Source organism: Crocuta crocuta, unplaced genomic scaffold, assembly GCF_008692635.1.
Source record: "Crocuta crocuta isolate KB4526 unplaced genomic scaffold, BGI_CrCroc_1.0 scaffold219, whole genome shotgun sequence".
Taxonomy (NCBI): domain Eukaryota; kingdom Metazoa; phylum Chordata; class Mammalia; order Carnivora; family Hyaenidae; genus Crocuta; species Crocuta crocuta.
This window is the reverse complement of record NW_027551572.1, coordinates 10,702,201-10,718,133: the sequence shown is the minus strand read 5'-3', so window position 1 is coordinate 10,718,133 and position 15,933 is coordinate 10,702,201. Positions and strand designations below refer to the sequence as shown.

General features: G+C 41.5%; 1 protein-coding gene across 4 annotated transcripts in view; it reads left to right on the top strand.

Annotated features, from left to right (window-relative positions):
• NFE2L2 (NFE2 like bZIP transcription factor 2) overlaps positions 1-15,532 on the top strand; it is a 139,480-nt gene extending 123,948 nt beyond the window's left edge. For all 4 annotated transcript variants that reach the window (XM_077751086.1, XM_077751087.1, XM_077751088.1 and 1 more), the window contains 4 exons: positions 11,335-11,601; positions 12,152-12,241; positions 12,890-13,081; positions 13,793-15,532. In XM_077751086.1, the coding sequence (XP_077607212.1) occupies positions 11,335-11,601; positions 12,152-12,241; positions 12,890-13,081; positions 13,793-15,019 (1,776 nt within the window). In that variant the 3' untranslated portion in view covers positions 15,020-15,532. The remainder of the gene's footprint in view (positions 1-11,334; positions 11,602-12,151; positions 12,242-12,889; positions 13,082-13,792) is intronic.
• The last annotated feature ends 401 nt before the right edge of the window (positions 15,533-15,933 follow it).

The window sequence follows — 15,933 nt, the reverse complement described above, 5'->3', positions numbered from 1 at the left end:
GGGGGGGGGGGGGGGGGGGGGGGGGGGGTGTCAGTGCCACTAATTCTCATGTTGTTCAGGGCTCAACTGTGCTGTTTGATCCAGCAGTTCCACTTATAATTATTTATTCCATAGATGTCTCCACACATTTTTATGAAATGATTTGTGCACAAGGATATTCATTGTAGCATTAATTTGTAATAGCAAATGATTCAAAATATCTTAAAAGCCCAATGAGGGACTAATTAAATAATTATGTTATTAAATATATTATTCTAGTGTACCTTTATGATGAAACACTGCTCAGCCATTAAAAATAATGGAAGGGAGGTAGGGGGCGCCTGGGTGGCTCAGTCAGTTAAAGCATCTGACTTTGGCCCAGCCTCTGTCTGGGTCAAGATCTCATGGTTCATGAGTTTGAGCCCTGTGTCAGTCTCTGTGCTGACAGTTCAGAGCCTGGAGCCTGTTTCGGATTCTGTGTTTCCCTCTCTCTCTGCCCCTCCCCTGCTCAATGCTCTGTCTGTCTCTGTCTCCTTCAAAAGTAAGTAAATTTAAAAAAAAAAGAAAAAGGAACACAGGCACCAACTGGCTTTGTTGGTGGAGTACGTGAGTCTTGATCTCAGGATTATAAGTTCAAGTGTCTCGTTGGGTGTAGAGATGGCTTAAAAATAAAATCTTTTTTTAAAAAATAATGGAACAACTCTATGCCTTGATTTAGAACTGCCTCTAAAATATACATTAGCAAGTGGAACACTGTGATTATATGCTATTTGTATGTGTGTGTTTAATAGAATATCTTCCTAAGAAAACAGAAAAAAATTAATGCCAGCAGTTGCCTTGGGGAAGGGTGACTAGATTACTTTTGCAATTAAAATTTTTTTTTCCACATATACATGTGTTATCTATGTTAAAAAGACATTATTTTGCCCTACTGGAGTTTACAGTTTAGCCAGACCATTGTAAGAAAGCCCAGATAACCGTATCAAGTACAGGGTAAATATTGTCTTTCTGGGAAGATAGACTTCAATGCCGCCCTCTCCTTGTGCAGTAAGTTGGCCTGATTTACCCATGAGTCCTCAGGACAGGAGGGTCTGAGTGTCGGGAGGGACAGCTTCCAGGTCTTCATGTCCTACCCCAGGAGAGGGCACTGAGGCTAAAGCAGTTTTCAGGCCTCTCCCTGGTGTGGCGTGAGCACCATGGAGCGGCACCATGGCTGGGGAAGGGCCTGGCAGCCCCACACTTATTTCTGGGTTGGAGTCCTGGCTCCACCACTTGCCAGAAATGTGATTTGCGGCAGCGCTGCTCGGAGCTCCAAGCCTCAATATGCTCATCCCTAAATGAAGATGAACCGCCTCCCTCGGGCCACTGCAGTGAGGCTAGAATGAGATACCACTTGCGAACACCCTGTAAACCATACAGTACCTGGCAAACGCCAGCTGTAATAGAAGCTGTTGGGTACCTGCAGGCTGGCAAGGTACAGCCAGAGATGCTAATCTAAAAATTTAAACGGGTCAAAATTGTATCTTTTCCCCCTCTGACAAGTAACTTGACACGAGTTGTAAATTAGAGGTAGGTGGTTTTGGCAACCTTGACCTCTGACCTTGGGCCAAGTCATTTCATTCTCTGGCCCATTTCCCTATTTGAAAAATGAAAGGGGCTGTCTGTGTGAGTCCTGTGTGGTCCCTTCCAGTTGTAACATTCCGTGACAGACAGTGTGGCATTAGCAGTGACAGCAGCTCAGCTGAGATGAGTCACGCTCACCGAAAAGTCCAAATGTGAGGAGGAAGTCTCTGGGTGGTGAGAATTTTCCTCCTGCTGGAGGATCTGAGCCTCTAGGGAGAGGGGGTAAAACACTGCCGCCATCAAGAGGGGAGACCAAGAGAGGGTCTTGGGTGGCTCAGTTGCATGATCTTGCTGTTTGTGAGTTTGAGCCACGCGTCAGGCTCTGTGCTGACAGCTTAGGGTCTGGAACCTGCTTCGGATTCTGTGTCTCCCTCTCTCTCTTCCCCTCCCTCGTTTGTGCTCCATCTCTTAAAAATGAATAAACGTTAAAAGAAATTAAAAGTAAAAGGGAGGGGAGACCAAGAATGCATAAAGTAAGTGGTGATGTATTCATTATTCTCTGTTCTCTCCATCTTTAGAAACTCCTTTGCTTTCAAATGTTTCCTTGGATTAGACCTTTGGAAACCAGGCTTAACCCTTGCTTATTGAGTAGGACATTCATGCAGTCGTGAAAAGTGCTTTTAGTACTTTTGTCACTTGTGACCTCTGTGCGGTCTTCCTGGGCAGTTTAGTGACACTTGCCTTCTTGCTGCCTTGGCTCCTAGACACCTCTCATCATGTCGGAAATTAGATCAGAGACTATCTTATTTATCTTTGTGTCCCCAGAAACTAGCACAGTTCCTGGTACCAGAGAGTGCTCTATACATATGTATTATTAGATGGGTAGAGGGACTGATGCTCTATTTAGGACAGTGTGTACACTAATCTTGTTGATCTTAACTACCACCTTTATGATAACTACCACACCATTTGAGTAAAATGTGGTTTTAGCATTTAGTGGCTTATTATTTCTTGAAATATTTATGTTCTCAAAAGAGTACACGCTAAAAAGCTTAAACAGACCCCTTAGGATGTATTTTAACAGAATCTACAGTTTTAAAAAAGGCTGTTTTAGACAGTTTATATAGATTACAGTATATAATACATGTGTGTCTAATATTCAACACCACCCCCACCACGGCATGCAAGGTCTTTGGCTTGTAGCAATAAACAGTATAAAGGACTTCCTCAGCCTCCAAGCCTGGGTGACTACCCTGATTCTTACTTTCTAAAGCCAACGGTAGGCAGTGAAATCTGAAAAGAAGCTTTAAGATTGAAATAAATAATTTCTTTTTACAAACGCAGGACCCAAGGAGGGGAAAGTATCACACAGGGCATTTAGAAGTAGTAGAAGTGGCTGTAAAGAGCCCGGGCCATTGGGTCGTGCCGGACGGAGCACTGCTCTCCCTCACGGTGGCTGCCCCGAATGAGGGAGGGACACCAGGATGGGCAGGCAGGCTGTTTGACCTCCAGGGTCAGACCCAGTGCTACCAAGGGTCCTCTTGGAGCGTGCCTCTGTGTGTGTGTGTGTTTGTTTTCCAGTAGAATTACTCTAATGGTGATGGGAGACTTCCTCACAAAGTTTCTTGCGTGTGTGGAGGACAGCATTCAGAACTGAATCTATACACGGCTTGTTAAACAGTGGGGAAGGTTAGAAAACTGTATCCTGAAGTTTGCTGATCCAACCAAGCCATTCTCTTGGCAAACTCCTCATAGCCCTCATAGGCCTGGCAGCATTATCCGCTCAAATACAGACCGCCAAAAAAGAAGTCTTTGGGGGACCAGCTGTGAAAGTTCTCCTGGGAACGCTGGAGCCAGTGCACTTTTTCCAGCAGGTGGGATCACCTACCCTTACTGGAAATTCACTGCCCTTTCTGATTTCTCTTTGGCTAAACAGCTGTGTACCTCTTGAGAAAATCAGCAGTCGCAAGTTCCTATTCAGTTCACTTACCAGTTGTTGTTTTTTTAATGTTTTATTTATTTCTAGGAGAGAGAGAGAGACAGCATGAGCAGGGGAGGGTCAGAGAGAGAGGGAGACACAGACTCTGAAACAGGCTCCAGGCTCTGAGCTGGCAGTCAGCACAGAGCCCAACGCGGAGCTCGAACCCACGAACCGCGAGATCATGACCCAAGCAAAAGTCGGACGCTTAACCGACTAAGCCACCCAGGCGCCCCTTCACTTACCAGTTTTGCTTTATCTCTGCATCATATTTGCAGCTTGCAGACGAGCATAATGGGTGAGAGTTCCAGTAAACTGGCTGGATCGTATTTCTTAGATTGAGTCATTGCTGAGAAACTTGTTTGTGTACAGGAAGCAGCCCGTGAAAATGTCTGTACATGGTAACGTGCCAGACTGAGGAAACTGGACTGTTTCCGAGTTGAAAAACAAGGGTGGAAGGATGGGTCTACTACCCGAGGAATAGCAAACTTGTAATCTCAGGTTTTAACTTGTTGAATAATTTATCTCTTGGTGTATGCTTGAAAATGTTTATTCTGTCAGAAATGGCTGGTTGTTAGAGATTAAGGAAATAATCCTTAGTAAGATTTCTCTAGAAGGAAAACTTGGACTAATGGTAACCATTACTACCTACTAGGAGTCTCTGCTGACATATAACTGCTTACTGGGCCAGTTATTTAAAAAAATTTTTTTTTGTTTTGTTTTATTTATTTTTAGGAGAGAGAGAGAGACAGCGTGAGCAGGGGAGGGTCAGAGAGAGAGGGAGTCACAGGCTGAAACAGGCTCCAGGCTCCGAGCTGGCAGTCAGCACAGAGCCCGACGCAGGGCTCGAACCCACGAACCGCGAGATCATGACCTAAGCGAAAGTCGGACGCCCAACCGACTAAGCCACCCAGGCGCCCCTATGGGCCAGTTATTTTTAAAAATGAAGCTGTAGTTACACAGAAATTAACTCAGTGACAATTACACTTGGCCTTGACAGATTTATGGCGCCTTCATTCTGTGATTTTATATATTTAAAGATACACACACACACTCTCTCTCTCTCTCTCTCTGTCTCTCTCTCTCTCTGTGATTCTTTTTAGTTACCTACTTGGTAATTATTACGGCAGTATATTTAAAAGTTAGCAAATCAGTCCACTAGAACCAAAACTGCTTGACTGTGAGCAAACTATAAAGAATAACCTGTCCTTTGTCTTCTCTAGAATGCTCCCTGAAAAACCAGTGGGCATTGTTTTGTGTATCTTCCTATGACGAAGCAGTGGGAGAGATGCAAAGAGAAAAAGGCAGATAACTATTTATGAAATAGAATCGTCATCGGTGAGATGTATTTTAAAAATACACCTGCTCGGTGTCATTTTACTTTATTTAGAAAGGATTGTGACATGTGAACCAAGGAGATACTTGTGATGTGCTCAATTCTTCAAAATTCAAGCATGTACTTGGCTGTTTTTGTAACCACCTGTAGCTTTTATTTGGTTTACACTCTAAGGGGACGGTAGGATGTGATTCATGTTCCATCCGGTTTTGTTCAAAAATATTTGAGCACCTTCTAAGGAAAAAATACTAAACCAGATTTAGTTTTTAGGTGAATAACTGCGTGGACGTAATCTAAAGACTGAAATGTATGGGGGAAAAATTACCAAAAACAAACATAGACTCTGAATGTTAGTAATTAATATTTGAACGAAGGAGAGATCTCAGGGGATTAAACTTTAAAAGACTTAAAGTACATGATTTTATGGAGTAGTGTGAGACATTGATTCATTCTTACACAGTAAAGTTGGAAATGAGAAAGGGCACGAGGTGGGGGTATCAGTCGGATGAGCATCCGACACTTGTTTTAGACTGAGGTCTTGGCCTCACGGTTCCAGAGTTCAGGCCCCGTGTTGGGCTCTGCGCTGACAGTGCAAGCCCTGCTTGGGATTCTCTCTCTGCCCCTCACCCGCTTGCAAGGCACGTGCTTTCTCTCTCTCAAAATAAATAAACTTAAATTTTTTTTTAATTTGGAAATGAGCAGCTTTTTATTTTCTACTTACAATATTTTAATAGTCTCTGCAGCTTTTCTTTTTAAAGTTGATTGGTGAAATTTGGTTTTAAAAACAAACCTCCTTCCACCTTCCCATCCTAAAGATAAAATAAAGGATGGGAGAGGGAGGGGAGGGCACTGGGTTGGGAGGTGCAAGACTCATTTACACGTGTGAATATATTATAGAAACCATCATAGTTTTCATTTCAAATACTTTCCCAAAGCCTCAGTTTACAGAATTACTTTAAGAGGAAGTTGTGCTATCTTTTGCCTTTTCTTTTCTCGTATTTTGGATCATCTAAGCATGAAAAATGCTAGTTTGTTCAAGGTACTAAGATTGGCTTGCAGAAGACCTTTTTTTTTTTTTTTTTTAAGTTTATTGATTTATTTTGAAAGCAAGAGCAGGAAGGGGGAAGAGAGGGAGAGAGAGAATCCCAAGCAGGCTCTGAGTTGTCAGCGCAAAGCCTGATACAGGGCTCGGTCTCATGAACCCTGGGATCATGACCTGAGCCAAAATCAGAAGTCAGGTGCTTAACTGACTGAGCCACCCAGGCGCCTCAGAAGACATATTTTAATATGGGATTCAGTGTTCAAGGCCTTTCTTCTTTTCTTTATCCTAGAACAAAGATGTTTGTTTCGAAGTGCTATGAGTTAATAAACCAACTTCAGATTCCCCAGAAAACCCATAATAGATTACACAGTTGGCAAATGATGATATATACATTTTAAATATGAATATTTCCGTGGACCAGATGGTGATTTAATGCGAATTGTCAAACATTTATGTTTCTTATTAAATTGTCATCTTTTGTGTGAGCCAAGCTAGCAGCATAATTTGCAACACACTCAGGAATCACTAAAGGACAACAACAAAAAATTTAGATACTAAGTGGCTCCATATGGTCTGTGAAGGCTCCCAGCCAGTGCCTGCGTTGCCCTGGGAAGTTTTTCCCGGAGTCTTCAGGCAATACCTGTTGGAATGCGGTGGAAACGACCCCCCTGCTCTGCCTCCCTTCCCAGACTCTACTGATCTGCCGTTTTACAAGGTGGCCTTCCTTTTTGGGGGCCTGGCGGGGATAAGAAGCCCTTCTTTCTCAGGGTCTTGGCTTTATGTCCCGAAGAGCAGTTTTAGCTTTTCCTTAGGCATTTCCCTTCCCCGCTGTCCGGCGTCCTGTTCTCGTTTGTTACGGGCTCCACCCGGACTACTTCCTCTTAGATGCTTCACGAGCCTGGCCGAGATGGGTCATTTGTGGAGTAAGTCATGTGCCCAGTCACAGGATTCCTTGCAGGAAATGCTCATTGCCTGTGAGGGGAGCACAGAACAGTCCCTAGCCCCTGGGGTTCCCCAACAGCAAGTCTTGGGTGGACACATTTCTGCCTTTCTCATTTTCAGCATATAAAGCTTTGAATATTTCGTACACCATCAAATCCATGCAGGTTTTTTTCTTCAGAAGTTGATGTGAAAACTCGAGTAACAGAGTATAATATGTTAAGGCCATGGCAAGAAACCCATTGTTGCTTTATTTGAAATTTGATCAGACCATCTCTTTAAGGAATTCAGGGTAGTTAAAACTACCATTGCTTTTATTTTTAAGCCGAAGTTGTCTTTCAGATACTTCTCATAGCAACAATAAATATTACATTAACTTTGGGGCACCTGGGTGGCTCAGTCTGTTAAGTATCCATCTTCGGTACAGGTCATGATCTCACTGTTTGTGAGTTCAAGCCCCACATTGGGCTTTGTGCTTATAAGCTAGATCAGAGCCTGGAGCCTGCTTTGTCCCTCTCTGCCCCTTCCCCACTCTCTGTCTCTCCCTGTTTCTCTCTCAAAAATAAATAAACATTAAAAAAATAGTAAAATGGAAATAAACTTTAAAAGGGGCACGTGGGTGGCTCAGTGGGTTGAGTGTCCTCTTGATTTCAGCTCAGGTCATGATCCTAGGATCGTGAGATTGAGCCCCGTGTCAGGCTCCGTGCTGGGTGTGGAGCCTGCTTAAGCTTCTGTCTCCCTCTGCCCCTCTCCCGATGCTCACTCTCTCTCTCTAAAATAAAAAAATACAATTTTAAAAGTTAAAAAAAATAATAAACTTTAAATACAGAGGAGGGGTGCTGGGGTGGCTTAGTCAGTTAAGTGAATCCAATTCTTGATTTTAGCTCAGGTCACAATCTCATGGTTTATGATGTGGAGCCCCTTGTGCTGACAGCTCAGAGTCTGCTTGAGATTTTCTCTCCCTCTTTCTCTGCCCCTCCCCCATGTGCACGCGTGCGTGCTCTCTCCCTCTCTCAAAATAAATAAACTTTAAAAAAAAATACAGAGGAAAACCTCCGAGAACACTTTGAAACCTGTTTTGGTCCCCTGTGATCTCATTGATGGCTGCCTGCATTAAGAACAATTAGATGTTGTCACATGAAACATCTTTTGGTGGCATCCATCTCCTGGTGGAGACAATGAAGCTAGAGCAGTAGGAGCTGCTCTGCTCCCTAGGGCCCAGCATTGTTTTAAATCAGAGAAGGAGAACAGGACGCTCAAGAGCTTATCCAAACGATTCAGGTTTTACTTTTCCTGTTTGTGTGTAAGGATCCATCAGGGTCCCCTGTTATGATCGTGTTACGGGAAATTTTAAAAAATTCGTTTGGCTGTGCATCGAAGAGTAGTCAATAACAGGAATTGAATGGCAGTTGAATGGGTATATGTGCTATCCGTGCTTACATAAAAGTATACATAAAAGAGTATGGTACTGTTTTTGTTTTCAACTAATGTTGCACAAGCCAGGTAGTCCATTTCAGACCCTCCCTGAGGAAGAGCCAACTAGCTTCATTGCTGAATGTTATTTCAGGTTCCCACTATAGTTAGGTCCACAGCTTCTTTGTTATCCACTGGCCTTGAGTTTGATCTTGCTTATATTACAGCAGGTCTTAGAACCATCACTGTCAACATGCATAGCAACATTTGCATATACTTTATGTATAGAGAGATTTCTTTCACATCTCACTTGGTCCACCAACATCTGTATGATAGGAGAGGGATAGAACAGTTATATACTAAGTTTATAGCTAAACCATCTGAACCCACTAGAGCATCTCATCTGGTGGGGAGGAAAGGGAGAGAAAGGAAAGAATAGACTTGTATCAACTCTTGATGTACCTGCCACTGTTAATTTCAGAGTAAATGACATTAGAAATTGCTGGGTTCTGGGGATCCTTTGGAATCCTTTGGAATAGTCTGATTTGTGAGCAGGTGTTTGCAACATAAACTGCTTCCGTGTTCTTTCAGTTCTTTTATGAAAAGGTCAAAACCGGACGTTGGTTTTTATCCTGGGATCTCTTAACAAGGAGAAGACCTGCCGAGGCATTCTGGGGAAATTGAGGAAGGGATGTGTCAGAGTGGCCCGGAGGTGCAGGGACGAGTGTTTGGATTTCTCTTTGATCTTCTGAAGAGCTCAGAGCACCGTCTGCATCAGTTTTGTTTTGGTTTTTTTTTTGGGGGGGGGGTGGTAGGAGCAGGTACTGCCTGTCTTATAATTATAGAAACTGGAGTTCAGTTGAGATTATGTGATCACGCACGCCTTTACATTCTAGTGCTAGCATTTAGTGGGTGTGGATATACCAGACACCTCCTTAATATCTAGCTCCTGTAGCTTCAGCTTGGAGAAAGCCTAGATAGGATATCCTGCTGTTCTAAATTCACTAAGAAGATATGGTCCAGTCTAATCAGAATTTTAAAGTAGGGCTTTCTAATACTTTGAACCTTTCTCATTCAGCATGACCTTTAGATCAACGTGTCCATTAAAATGGAAATGTCATTTTTAAAATGGAAATTATTTTCAAGTGTTGTGTTAGTGGGGAGTTCCCTGAGGAGATAGCCATGTATGAATAAATGCTCTGTGGCTGCTTTTCTGTTGTGGTGGCCAGGAAAGCAGTTGAGGTGATGTGCTCAACCCAGCCTTCTGTAAACTGGCCACTTGTTCACATCACCAAGATGCTAAAGTGGAGTATATACACGACAGTGGGTTTTATATCCTGCCCAATCTGGGGACCACTGGCCAGTGATCAGATTTTATATTTTTAGTGTAGCTTGGTGGTTAAAGCCTGGGTCCAGGACTGAGGCTGCCCAGGACATATCCCTGTATACTTTCCAGCAGTATCTCTTCTTTCTAAACCTCAGTATTTTTATCTTTAAAAATAGGATGTATGTTATCTTTATATGGTTGTTTGTAGGTTAGTTTGTGTATATGAAAAGGACTTTGAACAATGCTTGGCATGTAGAAAGCCTTTAATAAATGCTGGCTTAAAAACAGGTATACTTGAGCCAGTTCTAAAGAGCTAGAGATGCGGTTCTAATTATACCTCCTCTATTTGCTGTAGACTCTAACACTGCTCAAGGCTAGAATACTGGTAAACCCCACGATCAGGGCTTTACAGCATTTAAGATTCTACCACCAGGGCTAGAGTGCCATGGCCTCTGCTGTCCATGTAGCTGTGCTGCCGTTAGGGTGGGTGGTGTGCCCCTGCTTTGTTGGGTAAAAATAGCCTAACCGCTCAGTGAAGCAACAGCCATGTTATTTTTGTCCTTGGAGGCAGAAAGTAGAGGCTAGACACACTGGGCAACCCCGTGCTGCCAGCCATCATATGAACCAAAGTACATGTGATGTTTGTGCATAGTGTGTACTGGCCTTCAGGCCTCAACTGCCTTCCCTCCATGTCTTGATTTTTCCAGTCTCAACCTCATTTTATTATTTTCGCTATAGATGATTTCTTAAATGGAAAATGATTTAGATTTCCTACCTGTGTAGACTTTTCCAAAACCTAAAGTTATAAATCAAAAAAATTGCTTTCGACTCCTTTGTGGTTAGGACAGTCTGAACGTAGTGCCTAGGCTAGCTTTGTTACAGAAATCAAAATAACCATTCCCTCATTGTAAGATTCTCCCCATATCTAAAACTTTCAGTACCTTCCAACCTTCCGTGAAGCCATGTTTTTTTTTTCCTTTGTGTTTTTTTTAAGAGGGTTATTTGTGATTTATCAGAAGTGAAACTAGTGGGCACTACCCCTTTTCCAAGGACCAGCCTCTTGCTTCGCCCATGGGTCACAAGATTACCATTAGCTAGGACTTTTCTTTACCAATTTGTTCATGCCTCAGGAGCTAAAACTCAAATCGAGAGGAAATTGTTTTAATAAGTGAGTCACAGGGATAAGAGTAGCAAGAAATAATGGGGAAAAGTATTCCAATGTAGGAAATACCAAAAGAATGGTGATATTTCACAACTGCTAGATTGATATTTAACCAGTTTTCCCCCACCCCCCGTAAACTGGATATTTGCTGAGGTTTAGAAAAAATTGCACATATTTTGACCATGTTTTCCATGTCTCATAATAAACCAGTGGCTTGGAGTGCTTGCTCTGATCTCTATATTCCATTAAATAAGTGTGGGATTTCTTTTAATTCGAGAGCTTTAGTGAGCAACGTGTTACTTTGCTCTTTAGTGACCTCTACTATCACCCAGTCGTTAATAATCCAAGTTAAGTGATTAGAATGGATGGCTGTGTTTGTAGGTTGTTTTTTCTTTTAATGAATAGATTCATTGAATGGAATTAACTGTGCCCTTCCAGAACATTGGATCTGTGTTCCCATTCAGATTGTTTGTAATTTCCCTATCCCCCAACATCAACAGTGACATAATATAAATTATAGGCTATCTGCCATTTAAAAAACCATCTTAGCTATGGTCTCTCTCTTTCGTTTTTGTTTTTTTTTTTTTAAACATAGGACATGGATTTGATTGACATACTTTGGAGGCAAGATATAGATCTTGGGGTAAGTCGAGAAGTATTTGACTTCAGTCAACGACGAAAGGAGCATGAGCTGGAAAAACAGAAAAAACTTGAAAAGGAAAGACAAGAGCAACTCCAAAAGGAGCAAGAGAAAGCCTTTTTTGCTCAGTTGCAACTAGATGAAGAGACCGGTGAATTCCTCCCAGTTCAGCCTGCCCAGCACATCCCATCAGAAACCAGTGGATCTGCAAGCTACTCCCAGGTACAGAATTCTCAGTGCCTAGGAAGGTGTGTGGCAGGGTTTAAGAAAGCAGTATTGATAGGAGAGTTAAACTATCTGCACTGGCGTTCCGGATTTGCCTTTTTACTATGTCTTCATGACCATATCAAGTCAACTTCCCGGCTTCAGCCTCCCGAGGAGTTCAAAACCTGAATTCCCTCAGAGAGTCGTGGTAAGGGTTGAGAGGACAGAAATTACATGAAAGTGCTTTGGAAGCTGTGGAAATGTCCTGTAAGGATTGAGTGAGTGGCAGCAGTGACTGTAGTAGAGCCAGTAGTACAGATCACTAGCATTTTATTTACAGATGGGCTGTTGAAGCTCCAGGAGCTTCAGTAACTTGCCCGGAGCACACAAGAAATCGGGGAAGCCAAGATTTGAACCCAGATAGTCTGGTTGTTTGATTCTGTGTGCTATATTACCCTAAACTGTTTTCAGAAGAAGAGAAGATAAATGTTTGGTTATCTGAATTATAAACATTGTATTGACACTGAACAAATATTTCTCTTCTTTTATGTCTTTCCTTTTTATCCAGGTTGCCCACATTCCCAAACCAGATGCCCTGTACTTCGATGACTGCATGCAGCTCTTGGCAGAGACATTCCCATTTGTAGATGACAATGAGGTACAACACTTGGTTAATGGCAGAACTCCCCAGCTGGATCTAATACATTCTGTGTGTGTGCCTCCATTAAAGGAATATTTTAGGAGGAAATTTTGTCAAAGAAACCTTAGCCTATAAATAACATTACAATTAAAAAAAAAAAAAGGCCCCTACACGATCCAAGACCAAAACCTCTTCTCCCTGCATAGTCAGAAGCATGGTTCTGCCTAACCATGCAAACAAGTAACTCATTTGATACTTATTTCTAACTTAGAAATAAATTCTGGTGAGTAAAAAGCAAGCTGGGTAATAAACCAAGACTTGCTCAGTTAACAATTCTACTAAATTTCTTATGTTTAAAGCACTATACTAAATATTATACAGGAAGATGCAAATTAAATCCAAAAGATTATTACTTACCTTGAAATTCACCTTCAAATCCATAGGCTAAAACGTTATTAATCTAAAATGAGTAAATTTGGAGTCACTTTGGCAGGGGGGAAAAAGATTTGTTTCATTATATAGAAATAGCGGCCATAAGTGGTAAGAACTAGAGAAATACAGAATTGTGGGTCAATTCCAGTTTAAGGTGTTGTGATGGTACCCTGGAGTGTACTTCTTCTCCATTGTTGCTGGCAGACTCACAGATAAGTGCTTTGTCAATTCTAGGTTTCTTCAGCTGCGTTTCAGTCACTTGTTCCTGATATTCCCAGCCAAATCGAGAACCCAGTCTTCATTGCTCCTAATCAGACTCAGTCACCTCAGACTCTTGTCACTCAGTCAGTCATTGCTGATTTAGACAATATGCAGCAGGACATTGAGCAAGTTTGGGAGGAGCTACTATCCATTCCAGAATTACAGGTAACTGAGATCTAGTAACAGTAAGTGTCAAAAACACTTTCATATTCAGTGCCTTTAAATTATTTATTCCAGTTACTATTTATATGGCACCTAATCAAGGAAAGATTGGAGGGTGCTTTTAAATTAGTCATGAGAGGGGCGCCTGGCTGGCTTAGTCAGAAGAGCATGCAACTCTTGATCTCAGGGTCATGAGTTCAAGCCCCACATTGGATGTAGAGATTAATTAAATAAATAAACTTTAAATCAGTCATGAGAGCTGCCGCCCATGCTCATGCTCACTTAAGTACACTTTTGTTAGTTAAATGGGCTGGATGTCTTGAGAAAAGATCAAGTTGTAAACCTGAAGTCTGGTCTGGGAACTGTGAAAATAATACCTATGCTTAGACACAAATATCTGTTAGAAATATGAATTATCTGAATTACAGAAGAGCTTGGGAAGAATGGGGATGGGGAAAGAGTTTACCATCGAATATAGATTATCAGCTATTAAAAATATTTGCACTCAGGGGCACCTGGCTGGCTCAGTCGGTGGAGTGTGTGACTCTTAACCTAATGGTTGTGAGTCCAAGCCCCATGTTGGGTGTAGAGATCACTTAAAAACAAAATCTTTAAAAGTAAATAAATAAAATAATTTGCCATCAGATATAGATTATCAGCTATTAAAAATACTTAACGTGACTTACATTTGGTAAAAATTTCTTTTCTATGCAGTGTCTTAATATTCAAAATGACAAGTTGGTTGAGACTAGCACGGTCCCAAGTCCAGAAACCAAAATGACAGATATTGACACCAATTATCATTTCTACTCATCGATGCCCTCCCTGGAAAAAGAAGTCGGTAACTGCAGTCCGCATTTTCTCAGTGCTTTTGAGGATTCTTTCAGCAGCATCCTCTCCACAGAAGATTCCAGCCAGTTGACCGTGAACTCATTAAATTCAGATGCCACAATAAACACCAATTTTGGTGATGAATTCTATTCTGCTTTCATAGCAGAACCCAGTAGCAGCAACAGCATGCCCTCCTCGGCTACTTTAAGCCAATCACTCTCTGAACTTCTTAATGGGCCCATTGATGTTTCTGATCTATCACTTTGTAAAGCCTTCAACCAAAGCCACCCTGAAAGCACAGAATTCAATGATTCTGACTCTGGCATTTCGCTGAACACAAGTCCCGGGCTGGCATCACCAGAACACTCAGTGGAATCTTCTGTCTATGGAGACACACCGCTTGGCTTCAGTGATTCTGAAATGGAAGAGATAGATAGTGCCCCTGGGAGTGTCAAACAGAATGGTCCTAAAACGCAGCCAGTACAATCTTCTGGAGATACAGTCCAACCCCTGTCACCGTCCCCAGGGCACAGCACTCCGGTGCGTGATGCCCAGTGTGAAAACACGCCCAAGAAAGAATTGCCTGTAAGTCCCGGTCATCGAAAAACCCCATTCACAAAAGACAAACATTCAAGCCGCTTGGAGGCTCATCTCACAAGAGATGAGCTAAGGGCCAAAGCTCTCCACATCCCATTCCCTGTTGAAAAGATCATTAACCTCCCTGTTGATGACTTCAATGAGATGATGTCCAAGGAGCAATTCAATGAAGCTCAACTGGCATTAATTCGAGATATACGCAGGCGGGGTAAGAATAAAGTGGCTGCTCAGAATTGCAGAAAAAGAAAACTGGAAAATATAGTGGAACTGGAACAAGATTTGGATCATTTGAAAGATGAAAAAGAAAAATTGCTCAAAGAAAAGGGCGAGAATGACAAAAGCCTCCATCTACTGAAAAAACAACTTAGCACCCTATATCTTGAAGTCTTCAGCATGTTACGTGATGAAGATGGAAAGCCCTACTCTCCTAGCGAATACTCCCTGCAGCAAACGAGAGATGGCAATGTGTTCCTTGTGCCCAAAAGTAAGAAGCCAGATGTGAAGAAAAACTAGATTTGGGAGGATCTGACCTTTTCTGAGCTCTAGTGGGTTTTGTTGGGTTTTGTTGTTTTTTTTTTGTACTGTTATACTAAAAGCTCCTACTGTGATGTGAAATGCAAAAATATACTTTATAAGTAATTCTATGCAAAATTACAGTAAAAAAAGTAGTGTAGAAAATAAATATAAACTTTAAAAAAGCATTAAAATAAGTCATCAGTATGCTGAATCAGTAGTTTCACTTTAACTGCGAACTTAATTTCTTAGAACATCATTTGGGCTAGTTCCTGTATAAGTGTAAATACTACAAAAACTTATTTATACTGTTCTTATCTCATTTGTTACGTTCATAGATTTATATGATACGACATCTGGCTAAAAGCAAATTGCAAAACTAACCACTATGTACTTTTTTATAAATACTGTATGAACAAAAAAAGGCATTTTTTATATTAAATTGTTTAGCTCTGGCAAAAACCAATTTAGTTGAAAAGCTGGTACTAATAAAGGAATATTACAGCTGTTAAATTATCTTTGGAATTCATTTGAGTTTATTCACAGTGTTTTCCATAATAACACACTTAACATATTTAGAGAATTTTGCATTTTCAGAATGTTTCCATTCACTGGAAATACGAAAAGCATTTTATACTGAACTTCTGGTCCCAGAGATCTAAAGGAATAAAGTACATCAAGAACATGTTTAGCTCTTCAATAGCAAACACATCTCAACCAAGGAAAATCTGTTGACATGAAAACATTCATTTTACTCACATCAACACAGGTATGCCTACCATGTTCTAGGTATTTTTTAAAGTACAGAACACAACAGAAATCCCAGTCCTCCTGGAATTGAATGAAGACAGCAAAACCTACACACGCCAGCATAGGGAAGGCCAGTAGAAAGGAAGCATTGTAATTTAAACTAG